This window comes from Elephas maximus, chromosome 12 (assembly GCF_024166365.1).
Source record: "Elephas maximus indicus isolate mEleMax1 chromosome 12, mEleMax1 primary haplotype, whole genome shotgun sequence".
Taxonomy (NCBI): Eukaryota; Metazoa; Chordata; class Mammalia; order Proboscidea; family Elephantidae; genus Elephas; species Elephas maximus.
The window spans coordinates 84,939,417-84,954,413 of NC_064830.1; the positions used below are offsets into that span (position 1 = coordinate 84,939,417).

The 14,997-nt window shown below is 37.1% G+C and overlaps 1 protein-coding gene across 12 annotated transcripts in view; it reads left to right on the top strand.

Moving 5' to 3' along the window:
* Positions 1 to 14,997, top strand: part of TNRC6A (trinucleotide repeat containing adaptor 6A) — a 237,836-nt gene that overhangs the window by 149,728 nt on the left and 73,111 nt on the right. For 8 of the 12 annotated variants that reach the window (XM_049903449.1, XM_049903454.1, XM_049903460.1 and 5 more), the window contains 2 exons: positions 1,877 to 2,002; positions 9,665 to 9,686. In XM_049903449.1, the coding sequence (XP_049759406.1) occupies positions 1,877 to 2,002; positions 9,665 to 9,686 (148 nt within the window). The remainder of the gene's footprint in view (positions 1 to 1,876; positions 2,003 to 9,664; positions 9,687 to 14,997) is intronic. The other 4 variants (XM_049903453.1, XM_049903457.1, XM_049903455.1 and 1 more) reach the window with 1 other exon arrangement.

A 14,997-nucleotide genomic window follows, 5' to 3' on the forward strand; every position in this document is an offset into this window, starting at 1 on the left:
AATGAAATTTAGCAGCACGTACCATACTCTTCTTTCAACTTTTAACTGATTTTAGCATACATTTAATTTCACTAAATTATCAGTTACGCATAACATCACTGATTTTGTTTTCCACTGTGTACCTGCATCTCCTCTCAATCTCTCCCATCAACAAACCAGCATGTATTTTGTGCAGCTGCATCACAGTATAGTTGTAGCACTCCTTCCAGTTCCTATGTACTTATCTTTCTTATTTTATCTTCTGCTACATCCTCACTGCCATATTTCTTCCAGCCTTGATAAATGATTTGCAGTTCCCCAAATGTTTAGTTCATGTCCCTGAACTGCTCCTTGCCTGCTTGATAATTCATGTCTCTCCTGGAAAGCTTCCTCAGACAGAGTTACCTTATGTACTTTGTCCTTGTGTGATAGGTTTCTTCAAGTGGCTGATATTTCTTGGTTATCTGTTGGTATTATGAATGTAGGTAACTGGAGTGTTTTCCTCCAGCTTTGTGCAGGTCTCTTTATCCAGTAGGCTCCTACCCTGAATGGGAGGTCTGATGCTGTGCTCTGTACGTGTGAAGGGGTATTGATGACAGGGTTTGCTTTAGGTGTGTGTTGGAAAGGAGTGGCAATAGCCTCCTAGAAGGGCTTTGATCTGGGACACCAAACCCTACTGGCCTCCTGTGGAAAGTTTAGTTTATTTGGTTTTAGCCTGGATTCAAATGCAGCTGCTACCTGTGGCCCCGTAGGTACTGGAATAGGAAGTTGAGTAGCTGTGGCCTTTTTTTTTTTTTTAATTCCTTAGGCAGTTTTCCTCCAGTGCCTGTTATTCTTCTCCCTGCTTTGATCTTGAAATCTCTCTAAAGCTCCCCTAGAAATGATGGTGCATACATCCATTGCAGACTTTACTTGTCCCTATTCTGGGTCGTGGCTTCCTTTGCTCTTGTTTATTCATCAGCTCAGAAGAGATTTATTACTTTTTTTCCTCGTCATTTTAGTGAAGTAGTGTGGGAAGGAGGATGCGAGCCCATTTGCTCAGTTTTTTTATTTTGAAACCCTGAATCAGAGGTTCTTTTGACAGCTTTGAGCACTTGAGATTTTAAAAATTGAAATAAACTTTTAAAATTGCCTTATTGATTATTTTACAAGTATTGATGAAACAACTTGGAATGTTTATGGAACGTGAAATTATTGTAATACTGAAATACAAGTCACCTGTTTATGAATAACTTGTTCTAAAAATACTTAGAAAGCTGTTTAGAGCCAGGAAAGCCAAAGGTACCCCATATACCTGGGCAGGAGAGCATTGTGGGGAGGTCCCAGGCGTTGCCATTTAGCTACTAATTGATAATCAGGCCAGAAGCAAGGTAACTCTGGCTTACACTATGTTGTTTACATTATAACATTACAGGGAATTGCTTGCTCCCAATGGAAAGTTTCCTGATTTTAGGTTGTCTCCTTTGATATGACATTAATTAAAAGGAGAGCTCTGTTACTTGTGGCTTAGTAATGAAAAGTGAATTTGTAATGTGTAGAAGCTATACTATTTAGATTGCAAGTTGTGTTTTATTTTGGTGAATGGTAATAAAAGAATAATAGCACTATTCGTCACGCCTTTAATTCTAATAAGGAGCCCCGGTGTCTCAGTGGTTAAAGCACTCAGCTGTAAACCAAAAGGTTGGTAGTTTGAACCCACCAGCTGCTCCACAGGAGAAAGATGTGGCAGTCTGCTTCCATAAAGATTTGCAGCTTTGGAAGCCCTATGGGGTAGTTCTACTCTGTCCTGTAGGGTCACTGTGAGTTGGAATCGACTTGACAGCAGTGGGTTTGGTTTTGGTTAACTTCTAACTAGAGTGAAAATGAACCTGTATGCAACTTTTTTTTTATTTCTTAGTACATTTTGGGAAAGTTAATTGCAACTGTGTGGTTCAGGGGTTTAGTGCAAGAAGAAGAACAGTTGATGGAAGAAAAGAAAAAGAAAAAAGACGACAAGAAAAAGAAGGAAGCTGCTCAAAAGAAGGTAGTATATGTATAAACTATTTATATTAAGTAGTTCAAAAAACACTAAAAAAAGAAAATTTATTGGATTTTTAAAAAAAGCATTTGACAATGTTTTAAATTCAGTGCAGATTGATTTTAACATTTAATGTCTTTGAATATGCATATACAGTAACTTGCTAAGCGTATACATTTTAATGTATAGTTTTTTAATATTGCCAGTACTTTTTCAAAGGTAAGTGCATTATATAGGTCTTTATCTTTCAATTAGCTGTTTCTAGATGTTTCATAGTACATCATTTGATAAGTGGGAGGAACATGGAATTTGTAGCCACATAGATGAAAATTTGAAACCTGGCTCTACCACAGAATGATGTGGACTTTAAATTTATTTAGCCTCTCTGAGCCTCCGTTTCCATATGTTTGTAAAATGAAGATTGAATTAAATGAGATAACAATACCTATACATAACAATATACACAACAGGAAATAAAATAGTACAGAAGTACAGTAATAAAGGAAATAGTTATACACATTAATAGGAAATGAAGTGTCAACTTTTTTTTTTATTTAGTACTTGGGCTGATTTAAGAAATTTGCAGTGTATATCAGGATACTTTAAGCCGATAACATTATTTACTGCAAGAGAACTCTTAACAAGCCAATACGTTATAAAAACTGTAACCGAAGCAATCCAAATTGAGGCAAAAATAAAAAGCTATATCCACTATTTATGAAGTTTAAAAAATTATTAATAATAAAGGTCAATGACAGTGAACTAAGCTGGGCGCTTTTCACCCAACATATCAAGAATTCAAGGACCTTAAGAATGTCGTAAAAGATCCAGTGACATTACTGTTCCCTTTCTGTGTTCTAATGAAACTTAGTGTCTTAATTTTTAATATATGCCTCTTTCGTGCCAGGTACTATGCTAGACACTGGATATAGACTATTCAAAATAGCCAGCACACTGGTCACCACATTACTCAATAGGGAAGAAAAGCACAGGATATAAGACTATGTTAGATGCATTTATTTATGGGAAACTGTTGAAGCACATAGAGCCCCGGTGGTGTAGTGGTTAAGAGCCCGGCTGCTAACCAAAAGGTCAACAGTTAGAATCCACCAGCCCCTCCTTGGAAACCCTGTGGAGCAGTTCTGCTCTGTCCTATAAGGCCACTATGAGTTGAAATTGACTCGACGGCAATGGGTTTGGTTTTTTGGTTTTGGTTGAAGCACAGAGAAAAGTATGACTCAGCCTAAAATAGGGCAGGGGGACAGGGAAATTTTCTTAGAATAGAAATTGGCTAGGTGAAGAAGGAGCAGAATAAAAAAGGATTATAGCCAAAGAAACTCAGAGATAAGTGTCCATAGTCTATATGCCATAAAGTGTGGGTTTTGGGGGAGGAGAAAAGAGCCAAAGAGAGATCTGATGCAGTGGAGAAGTATCAGGGGGTGAGACTGGAGAGGGTGTTGGTAGCTGGTGCTTTGGCCATTAGATGTTGGGGAAAACACTGAAGACGTTTTAATAAAGTGAAATGAAAGTTTGTATTTTAGGAAGTTTACCTTGGCAGAATTACAGAATTGGATTGAAAGGAGTAGGAACTAGAGACTGAGATATTGGTGAAGGAACTGTTAAAAGAATCCACAGAATGTGTTTAAAGGATATGAAGAGAGAGTAGTATCCCAGATATTGACTGTTAGGTTCCAGATTGAGTGACTAAATATATCCTGGGAGCGGTTAACCAGCTTAACCAGTTAGGGAATACAGAGGGGAAAAGATAAATAATTTAGTTTTGGACATGCTGAACTTAAAGTGTCTGTAGCAAGTATTAGGGTGGGGGATGTAATACAGAGCATTGCGGAGGATTAAGGAGCCCTGGTGGTGCGCTGGTTAAGGGCTCGGCTGCTAATTGAAGGTTTGGTGGTTCGAACTCACCAACCACTCTGTGGGGAAAAGATGTGGCAGTCTGTTTTTGTAAAGATTTACAGCCTGGGAAACCCTATGGGGGCAATTCTGCTCTGTCCTACAAGGTTGCTGTGAGTTGGAATGGACTCAGTGGCAGTGAGTTTGGTTTTTTGGTTTTGGAGGATTCAGATGAGATGAGATGACAGGTGTTCCTGGTTGGCTGCCTTTTGTTTGCTCTCAGGCTGACAGGGAAGAGATGCGTAGGTGGGCATCATGGTCTGGGATTTGGAATAGGATTCCTGTGTAGAGTGTTGGCATTGACCGATGGCTTAGGCCTCATCAGAAGCTTGCTGATGTAGGACAGTCTGCTCAGTCTTCTTCAAGATTTCTTATAAAAAAGTTATGTCCTTTCTAAGGGTGGGGAAGGCTTATCAGACTCTTGTTCCGTAGTGTGAAGACCGTTTTCTCAAATGAAAAGAACTACGAAACTTAAGGGGTTTATTGAGGAGGATTCCTGAGTATACTTTGTGTTGCATCTGAGTGTTGCAATTAAAAGGTAAGTCAGGATGTGTGTGAAAGGACTAGAGAAGAGGCCCAAGGCAACATATATAGTGCTTGGAATTTATCCTGTTTACTGAGGAAATTAAGAAAGGGAGTGATCACTGAAATGGTATTTCTTTAAATCTGTAATGTGAGTGTGGTTTTTAAGTTGTGGCATATTACATGAGTAATGGCTCTGTTTATTAAAGTTCATCCTTTTCTGATCAAGTCTCTAAAGCACCAAGACAGTATAGGTGTTCCTTTATGTGCACTGAGCATAAATATGTCTTTAACAAATGATGATTTTTGTGCCATTTGGCTTCACACCAAATCTGAAGTGACAGCTTTTTTATACTATTTCCCACTCCATCCCTGCCCCACACCATGATTCCTGACTCTCACCCCAACTATGCCCTGCTAGAACCATCTTCAGATTTAGAGATACAGGGAAAACGGTTTTTTTTTTTTAATTTTTGTTTTTTCTTGTTCTGGTAGGATACTCCTCTGTATCCCATAGAAACATAGTAATAGCTAATTATTGGATATAATGGGGAAAGTTTAATACCACTAATAAATGTTAGGTTTAATAGATTAGTCTGCCACTATAAATAAGACTGTTCTCCGGATTCCAGAGAACCATCTTATAACTGAATTTGGAATATGAACATTTGGAGAAGTGAGGCCAACTGGTATTTCTATAGGCCAGGAACAAATAGCTCTTTTGTAACAGAATATTTAAAAAACAAAAACAGAACAAAACACCTTTCCAAACTGGAACGCATGAAAGGCTTGAAAGACTGTGAGTCGTAGGAGTTTTAAGACAGCTCTCCTGGAGCTTGTTTTTCGTCGGGTAGTAGCAGCCAGCCAGGTGTATCCAGGCAGGTTTATATAAATGTTGGAACATAAACTCACTATGTTAAAACAATCTGCCTGTTAAGTGCAATCTACATACTTTTACTTCTGAAAAAGACTTCAGATATTACCTGCTCTAATTCACTAATTTATATATAAAGAACCTAAGTATCAGAATGGGTTTAGTGACTAGCCTTGTTTTCATCAGGGTACTAGAACTAGGTGTAGAATTGGAATCTTCTAATTGGCTTAGCTGATGCTTTTCCAAACCCTGTTCCATGCCTTTATTCTTTTGATACAGAACATTATCTTACATTTTGCTTTCTTTTCCGCCATCTAAAGGTAAATTTCAAAACTGGGAAATGATATGTTACGGTAATTTTTATAATAGGGCATTTCAAAAGTCCTTATGCCATGAATACAGAAAAATATTTAGAAGCTCCAAATAGCTGTGGTCTTTTAAAGAAATTTAAATTCAGACCATGAGTTATTTTCTGTTTTAAGTAGAAGACCAGATTACACACCTTCTTACATAAACAATTAGGTATCAGTAAGGCTTACTACAATATTTTTACTAGGGTATTTTTTCCTAGTCTGCATCTGAGAACGATGGCTATTTCCTTATCTTTTAATTCAGAGGCTTAGAAGATCATTTACTATAGCATGGGAGTATGGCTTCTGTACTTAAAAAAGGGCAACAGTAGCATCAGTAGGATACTGTGGATTTCTCTTCTTTTTAGAAGAAATTTCTAGGAAGAATCTTGAGGGAGATACAGTGAGGAGGAAAAAGAAGGTTGAGAAATAGGTTAATTATAGGGGGATGCTTTAGCATAACCTTTATTTTAAGTGTGTAATTATACTGCCTAGAAAGCATGTAATGGTTGAGGGCTGGGCAAGCAGCAACACAGATTGGGATCTTTTGGTGTTGAGAGTGTGTTAAAGTCTATGTTGTTAATGTGTTTAGATTGGGAGCCCTGGTGGCACAGTGGTTTAGTGCTCAGCAGCTAACCAAAACGTTTGGCAGTTCTACCAGCCACTCCTCGGAAACCCTGTGGGGAAGCTCTACTGTGTCCTGTAGGGTCGATATGAGTCAGAATTGACTCGACAGCAACGGGTTTGATTTGGTTTGGTGTTTAGACTGAAGGGACTTCTAAAGGTTTTGTGGTAAGTGTACTAAATTCAAGTTTAAATGAATTTAAATTCTAGAAAACTTCCAACTTCATTCTCCTTTTTAGGAAATTTTACTATTTATTCATCGTGTCTCCTAAAGACTATTTTGTTCTGAGACTGGAGATCAGTCAGCAGTGTAATTAGCAAATTTTTTAGCCTAGGTGGTAATGTGACCAGGCCTGGAGCTTTCACTCCTCTAGGGCAGTTAGATGTTCTCTGACTGTCCTGCCCCTCCTATCATCTGGCTATTCTCCCCGTCCCCCTTCCTTTTTTAAAATTAATTTCATTCCTTCAGACCTGGGTTCTAGAATGGGTGCTGTTTGCTAAGAAATCTTAGGAAAACTCTGTGAGCACCTAATAATCTCTTTTAAAATAAGTGAATTGAATTAGATTAACTCTTTATTATAATGTTTCTATATAACGTTAGGTTAGAATACCAGGCACTGTCAAGACATTGTAAATGATCAGAAAAAAAAAAAAAAAGAAGACTTGGGCTCAGTGGATGAGTGTAGAGTCAGGACATTTCTAAATGAGAGAAAAATGATGTGGCCAAAGCAGGGGCTTATGTTAGCAGCAGCAGCAGCTAATGTCTACTGAATGCTTTCTGTATGGTAGGCTCTGTCCTAAGCCCTATAATATATGAGTTAAATTCTTTTAACCCCTCCGATGGGTAGGTATTTATCTCCCTGTTTTATAGACGAGGAAACTGAGCTTTAGAGAAGCTCCCTTGCCCAAGGTAACTAACTGGTAAAACCTCTGCTCTTGACCGCTGAAGTATGCTTAGGGATCTTGGAGTTGGGTCAAGTGGTGCAGAAGCCTGACAGAAACAAAGAATCCAGCATGCTGTGGGTCTGCCACTTGTTTGATTCCTTCAGTAACAATTTGAGATAATTGTAATAGTTTCATGCGGAATCACAGCTCAGATTTTTAAAAAAAGAATATAGTATTCAAAATATAAATCATTTTGCTTCTAGATTTGCCAAAATCCTTTAATTCCGTTGTGGAAGTGAACCTATAATGATACGTCACATTTGAATAGTTTTTTTTGCTTTTCCAAAAAAGACCTTTTATTATTTGACCCTTATAATAATAGTGTTGGAAGGTAAGCAGGACAGATTTTTTACTCCTTTTGAAGGATTAGGAAGCTGAGACCCAGAGGGTTTAAAAAACGATGCCATTTAAAAGGCAGAAATAAATAGTTGAAGTTAATTTTAATAATATACTTTATGTAACCCAATATATCCAAAATATTACTTCTTAACATTTAATCTATATAAAATATTTTTGAGATGCTTTACATTCTTTTTTTTAAAATACTAAATCTTTGACATCTTCCATGTATTTCACACGTCTTAATTCAAACTGACTGCATTTCTAGTGACTACCATTTTGGACAGCACAGACTTGAACAATTACTTTTAAAATCACTGAACCCGTTTGGAAATCTTTTTAAAAATAATTTTAGTAATACACTAGATCCACTGACCAGCTCTGTTTTGAAGAACTAAGGATCAGGTTAGAGCTCTTGGTTTCTGTATTGTATTAGGTCAGTGTTCTGAATGGCAGACACCTTACGGTATCTTCTTGGTGCCATTCTCTGTAGATGATAGAATACTGAATGAGGTTGGCCATTGTTCTGAAGCGGGGTGACTTTGTTTGAGTTGCATACTAGATATCTTTATGTTGTAAGGCCTAGAAGAGCAACACTGTACAGTAGTGATGAGGTAATGATTTCTATGTATTGAAACTTAGTTTCCTTTGGAAGTAAACAGTGGAAGAGGCTAGGAGAGTTAAAAAAAAAAAAAAAAAAAAGATTTTTAACATGCAAAATGATTTTTGTGCTAATTCTTTGGCTTCAGAATATTATGTATCTTATTGTCTGACATGATACTTGTTAATACTTCGAAGTATTTATATACTTATTTTGCTCTAGTGAGACTTTTCTACCATCAGATTTAAATAGTTTCTCCTAAAAATAAGCTGTTAACCAGCTAGTTGACTGATCTTTTGGCATTGTCCTTCATCATCTTTTTTTTATTTTTTAATCCATATAGAATAAAAGATGGCCCTCTATTATTTTGCATCTATTAGTTCTCTAAAACTTGGTAAAGCACTTCATTTCCTGGAGTGACTTTCTGGGACTCCAGAGAAAGATCAGTGTTTAGTGTGGCTTTAATATTAGGTTAATTGCTTTTCACTTAGTTCTGTAGTTATATAATTCAAAAAGTGGTCTTTTTGACAACTTAATAATTTAATATGACTAAGCAAAATGGAGTATTATGCCCCATGGCAGTAGGAACAGCTTTATCTTTATTTAGAAACAGTTTCTGGTTTTTCAGTTACTAATTAGGACCCTCCCTACCCTTGTATCTTTCATTTTTAGGACTCATTCATACAATTTGGTCTTGATCAAAAGGTTGATGTTTTATTGTAGTTGACCAAGGCCCATCTTTATAATCGGTTCTTTCTGTTCAAGGGCCTTGAAGTCTGAGCTAGGCACCTTGAGGTAACCCTGCTGTCTTGACTCCTCTTTCATTTCTGGTGTCAGAGGACAGTGAAAGTGGGAGCAGATATTGGAAAGCAGTAAAAGCAGGGCTCATGCCAGTTTAACTTCTAATCATGGTAATTTCAGCAAATTGTCAGATAGGTCAGAAGTAACAAATAATTTGAAAATTGTTCCCTTTCACAAATACCTAAAAGTTGACTATGCATTACTGTGAAAGTAGCCTAACGTCCAGCCGTTAAATTTATTGCTAGTTCTGCCAAAGTGGCTACGGCAGGTTTTCTTGCAGAAAATTAAATCTTTTACCTTTTGAAACAAGAATTTTTGAAGTCATTTAAATATACACAGAACTCATTAAATTCATCAAATGTAAAGGTGACAGTTACATAAAAAATACTTTAAAGCTAATGAGAAAAGTGAAGCTCCCATTGTATAATCAGACAACGATGTCTTCTCTGCTTTGTGTCTAAAGAAACATTTTAGTTTTTTTTTAATTAATAAACACGTTATCAGGGACAATGGGGCACATCTGTGGGAAAAGCATGCTTTCCTTTGCATACCTTTCCCTATGCAGGTCATCTAAATGACAAAGTCCTTGTTTACTAAAAGTGTGTATGTCTTATATAACAGTAATATATGAACATTTTATCATAACAATCCATTTCAGTTTCATATTTACATTGTTTTTTGTTTGTTTGTTTTTATTTTAGGCCACTGAACAAAAAATCAAAGGTACGTTGTTTAAAGCTATTTTTTAAATTATTATTATTATTTTTTTTTCATTAAAGCAAGATTGTTTATATGCATTTTTATTCACCTCTAGGATGGGAGAGAGAAGAGCATGAAAGAGACAGAGGGGTGGGAACAGACGTCTCCATTGACATCATCTTGGAGTCATTCTTTGGAGTTTATAGTTCATTGTGGTGGATATGATCACTTTTAGAGTATACTGCTTCAAGACCCGCCTTATAACTGTCTCCTAGGGTAGACTCCAATTCCAGAAATACTCCTTGTTTTTGAGTCTTTGAGAATGCGTATCTTTCAGTCTTCCATCTGAAAGTGTTCTTATCTGGAGCTACCTCTAGAACCCCTGCCCCATCCCTTGGAGTTCTGCCTGCTTTATTGCTTGTTCTGGGTATGTGATTGTCCCCTGCTCCTTCCTCTAGGCAGACACCCACTCTATCTTATCATTTAGAATAGCAGATTGCTAGAGTTATGGTTATTGTGTCAGGTTAAACAGTACCCAGTACGCTGGAAGTGTGAGACTTCAGGTTGGTAGATTCTTAAGGAAACAGAAACCTAATCCCGATCAGGCTCTGAATCAAGAGTCCTCTCAGATGCTGAACCTATTAGACCTCAGAATTAGATTCTGAATTTCGATTTTTAGCTATCTCAAAAATATGATCTCTGCATTTGGTTGGTATATGTAGTCATAGCACTCTCTCATTATTCGAAGTCAACATTAGTTAAGTGTAACATTTATTAGGTACAATGATATAAAAGTGGATAAAAATATTTATGATTTATATTTTACTGGAGAAAACGTGCCAGTAAGAGGGCCCACCCAAAAAGAATATAGTATAGTGTGATTTGACCAAAGTAAAGATGCACAGGTTGTCTTGGAGCACACAGTAGTGATAATTGGCCTGACAAAGGGGCTTAAGGAAGACCTCCTTCAGATAAATCTTAAAAGATGAAAGAGCCAGTCAAAGAAAGAATGAAATGGCAGAGAGGTTAGCATGATCCAAGGCACAGAGGAAAGAAATAATGTGGTATTATAAGCACTTGGGAAGTACCCAGTGGTAAGTGTGCAGGACTGAGACTAAAGACATAAGTAGGGGTAAGGTCAAAGAAGGCCTTATATGCTATATACACCAAGGAGCTTGAACTTCTGTATGTACTCAAGTCACTGAAAAGTTTTAGCAAAGGAGTGACATGCCCTCACTCCCTAGCTAGCTATGGGGAAAGTGTTAGCTGAGCTGGGCCTTGAAAGGTAGAACTAGAAGAGGAGGACAAGGTGCACAAGAGTTAGGTGAACAAGAACAGGGACTATCCAGAGAATGAGTAATCTGGCTTTTGTCTCTAGTATAGGGGGGATGGTGGGGGCAAGTAACAGAAGAAGCCTGGAGGATAGGGGAAGTCAGAGGCTTCATCCTTAGATAGGGAGTGGCAAGCTTGCAAAGATTTTTGAGCTTAGAGTGTCAAGGTCCTAAGTTATGCTTTAGGAACATTTCTGTCAGTAGTGCCTAGTGTCACCAGTAGAAGTTTAAGATCAGAGAGGGAAAAGAAGGAATAGAGAGAGTACTGAGGATTTGGCAGTAGGGGTTAAAGAGAGGGTGAATGACAAATGCATGAAATGTAATTGACAGGATTGGCAGCTGGTGAGATCAAAAGAGGAAGCAAAGATGATATCGTGGCTTTGAACCTGGATGGCTAAGAAAGCTACGGGGCTGTGGAATGATGTAGGGAAGAACATGTTTTATTTAGTAGGCACATCGCCAAATTAATTTTCTTAAAACTCCACTTTGCTCACGGCACTCCTCTGTATATGAATGTTAAATTGTTCTCTTGTTCTTGCTTGAAGGCTAAACTCCTCTACCCTGTGTGCTTTCAAGACTGTCTTTAATCTGACTTCCCATGATCTAACCATCACTCCTCTATACTTTTTAGAGCATTCTTAACCTCTTTCATGTTCATTCTTGTTTCTATTCTCTCCATCTTCTCAGCCAAGAATGCCTTTACCATGCCTTTCAGCTTTAATAAACCGCACGGAGCTCGTCTTCTACTGGATAACTCCAACTGCCGTTTATCTCTCCTTTTCTAATTTCTTAGAATGTTTTTATGTATCATAAATTTTAGGCATTTCGTTATATTCCATCTTGCACTTTTGACTGACTCTTGGATATTTGTTTCTCCAACATGAAGTTTGAGCATTTACTGTTTATATCTTTTCCCAATGTAAATCATTCTTGTTACATCCTTATGTAAAATATGAACATATTTGGATCTTCTTGTTTTTAGATTTTTCACAACTCTGAGAATTTTAGGCTGACTGTGAAAGCCAGTTCAAAAAGCATTGTGTTGTTTTACTGGCTATCTCATGCCATTCTTCTTTTGATGGCGGCTCCCTTCATAATTGGTCACATTTACTTTGATTCATGAAAATGTATTCTTTTATTTTTGTGCTGTGTATATGTCTATGTGGTCCTTATGGATTTGAGTTCTCAGTGATTAGAGATTACAAACGGGATGAAGGCTCAAGGGCCAGGTTTGGCCACCCAGTTTTTGTTGTTGTTGGTAAAATAAACTTGTCTGAAATAATTTTAGATTTATAGTAAAGTTGAAAAGATACTACAGAGTTCCCATACGTCAGTTTCACCCATTATTAACATCTTATGTTCTGTCCTGTACATTTGTCAAAACTAAGAAACTGACATTGCTACTAATTAAACTCTAGACTTCATTTAGATTTCACCAGTTTTTCTGTTTCCTCTTTATGTTCTAGGATCCAACCCAGGATACCACATTGCATGTAGTTGTCTGTCTCCCCAGCCTCTTCTGGTCTCCACACAGTGTTTTTATTATTATCCTTTAAATTTTCAATTGATTGCCAACATTGAAAAATTAGTAGAGTCCACCTAATCTAGAATTCCAGCTTCTTACAGTTCATACTGTCAACATCATTTTTTTTCTTTTTATACAGTAAAGTCTGTATAAAGCTCACGTTTAGCCACATGTGGCTATGAGTACTGAGAAAGTGAAATTTTAATTTTATTGCCGTGCATAGCTCTAGAGCCTACTTGATTGTTAGAGTCAAGGTTTTAGTGCTCACACTGAACATACCTAGTTAGGCTATAGCACCCCTGTAGAATTTTGTCTTAATGAAGCTTATTTCTAAGACAACTGCCTTCTCCAGTTAAATAGTACCTATAGATGTTGCTGCATTTGGTGGTAAGACTTTATATAAATGTTGGAGTTGTGTCAGATACTATAAATTCAAGTTGTTTGTAAAGAACAATGGATGTCTCTATGAAGACAATGGATGTTTATTTCTGGTGGCTGTGGGTCCATGATTCACCTAGTAAAGGTATGGACCAGTGTAATAAGTGATATGGTGAAATTCTTAAAAGTTTTATTCTTTTGGCTTGAACTTTGAAAAACTGGGAAGAGCATGAATGTTTGAATATTTAAATGTCTTTTAAAAATATGTATGAATATCTCCTTGAAGGAGCAGGGAGGTGATGAGCTGAGTTATAGAAGGGGATGGATAAATTTCAGATGACCTGTGGCCTTCATAGTGTAAAGACAGGAAAGGAGTTAATGTCCTATCTTCAAAGTGTCCTTGGGAACTCGATTAAGAATAAAGGTATTTTTTAAAACAGGCTTTGAGCTTTGATGCTGGCTTGTTTTAGAAACATGCTAATTCTATATTCCTTGCAAAAGAAAAAGTACTGTTGATTTTTGACAGCAAATGTCTGTCTGTCTGTCTGTTGCACCAGTGCTTTCTTCAGATGATTTTATAAGCAAGCTACGTTCCAAACAATTAACCCTAAGCCTCCTAAGGGAGATGTGGGGAGCCTGAAGTGAAAGCAGCAACAAAGAAAAATTTTCTTGTATTTTCTAGTGATCACATAGGAAAACATGGTTTGTTACTGCTGTTCTCTTTCTGGATACAGTAAGAACTCAAATGAAACTTAAGCAATGTTTAAAATACAAGTTTTTCTCTGCCACAACTGGAAACCATTGTTCTTATTCATTTCTAGCCTTAAATTTCTTTTCCATCAAACACAATTTCATTACCTATGTAAGGGAGTGATCGAAATATTCGAGAGCTATGAAGTCAGCTGCATGTCAGATCATATCATAGACATGATTGTAGCTAATTTGAATATGTACTATGTGCCAGGCACAGTGCTTTGTATTTATTTCATTTAGTTGAGGAAAATATTCTAAATATTTTACCACTGATACCAAATGGGTACCACCCATTTGGAACACGTGCTGGAGCAGGATCCTAAAAGTTTCTTAATGTGCTAAGTGTAACCCTTTATTGAATTTTGGGAAGTCTGTGGGGGCCAGGGCAGTAGGCTGGCCGCTCAGGGACTTCAGGTGGTGGGTATTTAAAAATTGTTAGGTGAGTAGGGCTTCATCATTGTGGATTAGTACAAACAATATTACGGTAGCCTGTATTTAACTCCAACAGATTTATGAAAATAGATAGTATTATCACCACTTATAGGTGAAATTTAGGCTAAGAAGAGTTAAGCAACTTGCTCACTGGTTATATAACTAACAAGTGCCTGAGCCAGGATTTGACTACTAACTACCACTGGGGTTTCTTCGAAAACAACCTTACAGTTACATGGAAGACAAAAATGGGAAGGCTACACCATTGCCCATGCTTTAATAATGGTCAGTGAATGAAATAAAATTATTCTACTTTTTGAAATATTCCAGGAAGATCTTTTAGCAGATTTCCCTTTGGTTTAGGACAATGAAATAAATAAAAAATTGTAACACTAGCAGAATTTTGTGAATCGGGGTGATTTGACAACTTTGCAGTGAGCAAGGTGGTTGGCTTTTCAGGAATCATTTAAAAAGCTTTTAAATTGTTTATTACCTCTTTGAGTGTTGGTGAAAAATAATGTGAGTTTTAGGGACCAAGCAAGAAGCTGATTCTAAAAGCGTTCCCGATGCTTCAGACCCTTAGGGAATGAAAACACATCACTTTCTGGAGCAAAACCCTGATGGCTAGATTAGGTTTGAAATGTTTTGCTACAGCTCTTTTAAGAGAAATGTGAAGAGCCTTTTACAAAAAACAAAAACACACAACCTTCATTACATGCGTTCTTCAAACAGATGGAGATACCACCTTCTGAAGAGCTTGGGCAGTAGTAAAATCCTTTTCCAATGTGCCTTTTGACTGATAAATTTGCTGAAGTCATAAGGACACAGTTTAACTTTTGGAATATGACTGAGATGGCTGAGTTTGAGTCAAAGTAAGAAAAGTGTTTAATTTGTCCTCTTTTCATTGATAAATAAA